This window comes from Olea europaea, unplaced genomic scaffold (genome assembly GCF_002742605.1).
Source record: "Olea europaea var. sylvestris unplaced genomic scaffold, O_europaea_v1 scaffold1586, whole genome shotgun sequence".
NCBI classification, from domain to species: domain Eukaryota; kingdom Viridiplantae; phylum Streptophyta; class Magnoliopsida; order Lamiales; family Oleaceae; genus Olea; species Olea europaea.
This window is the reverse complement of record NW_019233479.1, coordinates 135,865-142,745: the sequence shown is the minus strand read 5'-3', so window position 1 is coordinate 142,745 and position 6,881 is coordinate 135,865. Positions and strand designations below refer to the sequence as shown.

At 34.0% G+C, this 6,881-nt stretch overlaps 1 protein-coding gene across 1 annotated transcript in view; it reads right to left on the bottom strand.

Moving 5' to 3' along the window:
- The window catches only part of LOC111376954 (protein NRT1/ PTR FAMILY 5.2-like), a 4,908-nt gene extending 133 nt beyond the window's left edge, over nucleotides 1-4,775 (bottom strand). Inside the window, exons 1-4 of the mRNA XM_022999968.1 lie at nucleotides 4,537-4,775; nucleotides 3,641-3,858; nucleotides 471-1,036; nucleotides 3-228 (exon numbers count right to left, since the gene is read on the bottom strand). Of these exons, the coding sequence (XP_022855736.1) occupies nucleotides 3-228; nucleotides 471-1,036; nucleotides 3,641-3,858; nucleotides 4,537-4,657 (1,131 nt within the window). The 5' untranslated portion in view covers nucleotides 4,658-4,775. The remainder of the gene's footprint in view (nucleotides 1-2; nucleotides 229-470; nucleotides 1,037-3,640; nucleotides 3,859-4,536) is intronic.
- Nucleotides 4,776-6,881: the final 2,106 nt, after the last annotated feature.

The window sequence follows — 6,881 nt, the reverse complement described above, 5'->3', positions numbered from 1 at the left end:
GCTAAACTTGCTGGGGGAATATTGAAGTTACCGACTACATGTCTGTTAAGTGTAGTTCCTTGTTTGACAAAAAGGGTGTTTATCTGTGCAATCATTGTGCTTGGAATGAAGGTGGCTATTAAAATTGGGATCATTCTTAGCATCTGTTTCGTTTCCTCTACTTGAGTCACTGAACATAGCATCCAAGGACTAGTAGAATCAGTTTTTACACATGCTTTGTTGAGAAACCTGCATAAGTAAAAGCATTAAACATATTAAAAGCCAACTATAAATCAAGGGTCGACCTCATAAATAATTTTTCATCACTGTAGTAGATCCATCTTGGTACTGATTAAAAACTTGGGCCAAGGAATGTTAATCAAAAGACTAGGTTTATGCGATTGAATATGAGTTTTAAGAAATGAGGGTCAAATCGGGACTAAATTTGGAGATGGCGTGACATGTTAAGATAAAAAGAGTAAAGAACAAACCTTAGGCTCGGTGTAGAATCGATTCGGTATTTCCCTTTCTTAGTGTACTCTTGTAAATGAAGCTCATAAAGTTCTTTTGGGTCAGTTGGGACTGTAACCTTCCACTTTCTTAGGGAAGCCACTATGACCTTAGCCATTTTTGTAAATGGGCTTCCTGTGGGCTTCTTGTGCCTATAAAATCGGGTACCAGCCAAGAAAATCATAATCGATATCGCTAGGCCTGCAGTTGGAAGCCCATATCCAAGGGTCCAGCCCACAGTATCTTGTATATAAACAAGAACAGTGTTGGCAAATAGTGTCCCAAGAAATATGCTAAACATCCACCAATTAAAGAAAGAAAGTTTGTGGGCCTTCTCTTTCGGGTCGAACTCATCAAATTGGTCGGCCCCTATAGTCGAAATATTGGGCTTTGTACCACCAGTTCCAAGTGCTAGAGTGTAGAGAGCACCAAAGAATACAGCAAGTTGCAGTGTGTTTGCCTTTTTGCAGTTGGCTATATTTGGATCCACACAGTGAGGGGGCTTTAGCCCATGTACTGATACTGCTAGGGTTAGCATGGACATTCCCTGTCAATAGGTGAAAAAAAATTATTTATTTCACAAGATTTGTATTCATAGAAACGGAAATTTAGAAATTTTAAATAAGACGAGCGATTTTACAAAAATAATCTATTTATGAATTATGTGGCATGCACGTGGTGAAAGGAATTCCACATTAGTTTATTTGAGCATCGAGGATGCCAACCGGAGGCTTGGGCTTGGGCCGTTCTACTAAATCTACCTTTACCAATTTCCCTCGCTCTATATGTACGTGAGTTCTTATTCACTAAATTTGCATGCATTGTAACCTAGCCAAAATTCACTTCAACGGTCTCTCTTACACTAATCCTCCCTATTTCGACAGTTGACTTGATCGTTGGAGTGGAACAATCATCAAACCATTTTTCTGGGACGGTGGCCTTTGCACCCCCCATGATATGTTTTAGCGTGCATGTGATAATTAGGTGGTTCACTTGATTTCGTTGAAATTCGAGGTCAACAAATATTAAAATAACTAGCATGTAATTAAATAATGATGGGAGACATAGATTGGGTATCTTTTATTTGTAATGATATTATATGTCCTTTAATATTTTCATTAAAGATGTGACCAAATTATTATCTAAAATTTTATTTTCAAGAATTCACATGTTTAGTAATGATTAATGATAAAATGAGTTAATTAAATGCAAACAAATAACTCAACCACTTGCATGATTCATTGCACGAGAGAAATAATTGAGATACCAGTAGTTGACTGAAGTTTACACATATGACAAAACCCAGTTGGACAATAATGTAACCTATGGATTATTAAAAAAAAATTGACACAAATATTTATGGTCAAGTAGCTGATTTTCCTGAAGTAATATATTATTTTAAATCCAAATTGGCCCTATGCTAATTTTTTAGTAAGAAAACTAATGACTAACTTGCCTTATAAGACCAAATTCCAACTTCCAAGTCAACTTTTCGTGTGTATATATTCAAGCCCGAATACATGTATACACTATGAATACTTAAATTTTTCGAATGAAAATATTTGATTCGAAACTATGAATAAGAATTGTTAATGTAGAAGAAATTATAAAATACTCATAAGCGAAGAAATCTCTCGTTAACTTTCAGTACTAAACTCACTAACTACTCCATTTTACCTTATTTAGGATTTTAATTTTATTTGTTAGAAAAAAAAAATGACTTGAGTCGATTGACTTTTTCATCACTAAAGCCATCTTTAAAGGGTATCAACACTATAATTAATAACCGGTAAATACTTTTGTTACCAAAAAAAGTTGTGATAAGAAACGCTCAACTTTTCATGCTCTTGCTACAACTAAATGATCCTCTTCGGTATCAACGCTATAATTAATACTTAGCTACCATATACATAGTGGCTTATCCTAATAGGAAAGTGTTACGTGTATATAATTGTCTACATAATGGTATCCATAATTACACATGGCACTGTATCCAACTTCTATTTCAAATCTCACACTTACATATCAACAATCGGATGATTGCCAGATCATATTATGGACCACATTATGTGCAATAATTATGTACAAGTAGAATTTTTCTATCCTAATATAGTCAGAGGCGAAGTTTAGGAGGGACCCCAAAAAAGAAAAAAAAAAATTGTACTGAGCTGATTCTAAAGATATTTTTTTACCCATCAAAAATTGAATGGGCTGGGTCCCAGTGCTGCCCTTTGCCACTGAATATAGTACAATATATATCTATATATTAATGATCTTGGTAGTTAATTCACATGCATCAATTGGATTATGCTTTTCATATGTATTTTAAAGATTCCCTCTCATGCAAAAAGATTTTCTATTTATTTCATTAATCAACATAGGTTTGTTTGATAAACAATCTTAAATACTAATTATATCGAAAGTTATCATTAATGCCCCATTAAAACTCCAAATATAAAAAGTCAAATCTCCTTCTCGATATTCCCAATAATAAATGAAGAATATGTTATTAAAAAAACTATATATGGACCCTCACAGGTCGAGAAAGCCAGCCTATTGCAAGTTGGATATTTCACTTCAACTATCTCTCATTATCTTTCACAATCCTTAAGAGTAATTTCAAATATATTTAATGCAATCATACCTAATAAAGGTCAAAAATATATCTGTAATCTACTAGCTTTCACTATCTTTCACTATTATTTCGATATATATCAGCCAAGCCGGCTAGTCCGACTTGAAACACCTGTCCAGTTAGATGCTGAAACCCATGCAGATCGAAATCAGAACAAAATCTAATCAACCACTTGGTTCAATCAGGAACAAGGTGACCCAAAGCACTGGTCCACCAATTGGCTTTTTATTTGAAAGTTTCTAGCCCGTTCGTTTCCCATAAATTTAAAAATAAGAATGAAAAATATAGTCGTTATAGAACCCACACAAGTTATAGAAAGTTAAATATGGTGACTTGATATAATGAATAATGGTCATATTTTTCATTTTTGTGACCAAAGAATCGGAATCAAACGGAATAATAAATTCTTTTAACCCATGTTTTTAATGTTTAAGTCGAGTTTAAAAGCATGAATGTGTTAAAGAAGTGATACTCTAAAAAAATGATCATCTATAATTAACATGTTATGTGACGTACCAAGAGATATATTGCCGATGCAATAAGGAAAGTCCAATAACGACCGAGAAGAGCATCTGCGACATATGCACCCAAAATAGGAGTCATCCAAATAGTGCCTACCCAATTGGTGACATTGTTAGCTGCCTCAACTGTGCCCTGATGCAGTTTCTTGGTCAAGTAAATTATGAGGTTCGAGGATATCCCATAATAGGCCATTCGTTCAAAAACTTCGTAAACTGCACATAACAAAAGTCATTTATTTAAGTCAACAGTCTGATACGACGATTTTGTTGACCTAATTACAAATGTATAAAGATATACTATCTTCATATGAGTTGTTCAATTAAATGCTAGTTGGTTGGAAAATAGCTACAATGACATAAAGGTGTTAGTTTATATTTTGAACTTTGAACCTAACTTTAGGTCGCAACCCATTCGTAATCTATGTTTAGATTCGTAAGTAGTGATAATTGCCTTAAAAAGACTTTTTCCACTACGAGTTTTGTGAGTTCGAAACGAAGTATGGAGCGAAGTGTCGAGGTTAAGTTGTGGTGCTTTCTTTGTGTCATTAGGGATTCTTGGTTCATCTAACTTTTTTAGGGAAAAAAGGTGGGCCACATGGCAATATTTTCTTAGTTTTGGTTGGACGAGGTAAATAAGAAATTTTGGTTTTAAAGGAAAAGAAACACAAGAAAACATACTGTTTTCAACTTAATTGTTAAAGAAAAACCAATAGGGCACAGAAATCTTTCTTTGGGGGGAAGAAAGAGGTCTTAAGATTTCCTAAAACATAGGAAAACAAAGTGTGTATATGGCCCTTCCAAGCATTTACAAGTAGGAAAAGATAGAGTACCACTTAGTAGTGGAAAGAGAGAGAAATAGAGAGAGAGAGAGAGAGAGAGAGAGAGAGATACCAACAACAAAAGAACAAGCAGTCCATCCTCCTCTCTTGGATCTAAGAATAGGGTTCCCTTTTAGATCTACAGTCCCATCTTGAGTGTACCCATCTTGCCCATTTTCTTCTTCCCCAGCCATTACACTATCAAGAAAATGAGTATAATGTTCTTACTCGAAGAAAACTAGCAAAAGTGTAATTGAAACCAATTCTTTTATAGACTAGCGTTAGTTCTACATCAATATCCAACTGTACAAGATAATAGTTGGAGTGTATGGTGAACATCATCAGTCTAAATAAAATAGCATTATTTGACTATCTTGGTTTGAATTTTCTTCTTGTACGCGTAGCACACGTACAAGCAACTAGATTCTTTCTTCTTCGTTTTTTCAAGCCTTAATTTTTCTTTAATCTTCTTGTACGCGTAACTCACTAAAGTGATTGTTCAACAAAAAAGGGAAAAACGTACAAAAGTGAAAATTAAAAGTTTTTTTGTGACATAAAATGTGATGACTCTTAATGGGTAAAGGACAAGAATGGCCTGCAAGTTGTGCATCACGAAACGAGATAGCATATTCAAGTGTGGAGTGGGCTACCGACTTACGTTATTCAAGTCCTTTTCATTCTAGAAACTATTCAGATTATTTTGTAGTTGGAATAGAATCTTAATGCCTTAGTTTCCCACTGGATTTTTCACACGGCAATAAAATGTACAGTTAAAATTATTTGAGATAAAATTTAAATGAATACACGTTCTGATCATCAGTAATTTAAACTTGAAGATGAAGTGGTTCAATATTATATTTAGATCAGATAAAATTATGCAAGCGACATTTTTGAATATGCACATATGGTCAGAGAATATTAAAAACAAGATTTATGTGATATATTTAACCTCTCTTCAATCCTAAAACAAGATTTATATAATACATTTAACATCTCTTAAATCCTATTCCCATATTGCTTACATGCTCTCTTTCTCATAATCAATATTCTGATTTATTCTATGTTTCACGTGTTTGAACATAAGATGTATTCATTTGACAAGGAATCTCTTCTATTTAGTCCAAATTAGAGTGATTGATGAAAAGAAAATACTATTTTAAAACAATATTTAATGTATTTATATAAATGCTTAGTCAATGGGAATTAAGAAAATAATATTTTAAAGCAATATTTAATGCATTTATATAAATGCTTAGTCGATGGGATTTAAGAAAATACTATTTTAAAATAATATTTAATGTATTTATATAAATGCTTAGTCCAAATTTAGCATTGAATTTGGATACGTGTTAAGAGTTTATTTTTTTAATCCAAATGGGAATTAAGCTATTAAAGGGAGATTAAATTCTTGACTCCATTGGTATAAGTTGTTTTCACCATGTTAAGGGTGTTATGCCTTTTATAACATTGGCAGTTGACTTCATCAAGACATGCCATGTGGCTAAAATCTCATGGTAGAGCCCCGTGGGACGAACTTGTGAGGTGGCCGAGCCCATGTCACTGCTGAACTCTTGAGGATGAGCCTCTTAGGCATGGGGCGAGGCTAAAGGAAACTAAAGAACAGGCCTGGCAGGAAATCTTTGGAAATGAATCTATTAATTGAAATTACTGATGTGATAACTCCCTGCCACCATCGCTACAACCAACCTACTTGGTCAATTCTACTGCCAAAGGCTATAGTTTATGGAAGAAGAATTGGTACTGACATTAATAGTTTGGAATTGATTGATGCTCATGATGTGAAGTTATACCCATATGGTTGAGGCCACGTGTCTTCTCATTTGACAGTCCTCGCTCATTGTCTCATACTATAAAAGTTCACACTTTGTGTCATTCAGGAGGTAATACAAGTTTAAATTTTGATAATTTAACTTGACTTTCTACATTCTTTATTTATTCCTAATATCGACCCGCATTTCTATATTGGAGACTCACGTTAAAAGCCCTCCCACACTTACACATTTCTTCCTAGAATTGATTTAACCGTCAGAGCGTGCACGACCGGCTCCACCCCTACCAGAGAAGGCCGTGTGTGGCTAACGATTTGTTCTAGCGTGCAGGAATATGGCTTACTTGGACATGAGAGGTCTTGGGATCTGTTGGCCACATTAGAGGAACGGTTTTTGAGATCAACAAAGGGTTTAATCCAATTGCTCTAATTTGGATAGATAGTAACAAGCTAGAACGTTTAGCTGACTAAGCCGCAATTTGATAGGGATTAAAATTTAAATTTTAATATAAGTTAAAGTTAACCATTAATTTTAATCAAATATTTCATTAATTTTTATTAAAATCTTATCAAAATCTACTAAAAATATGATTTTTAATCCTTCATCAGATAGGGGCTAAATTGTAAAT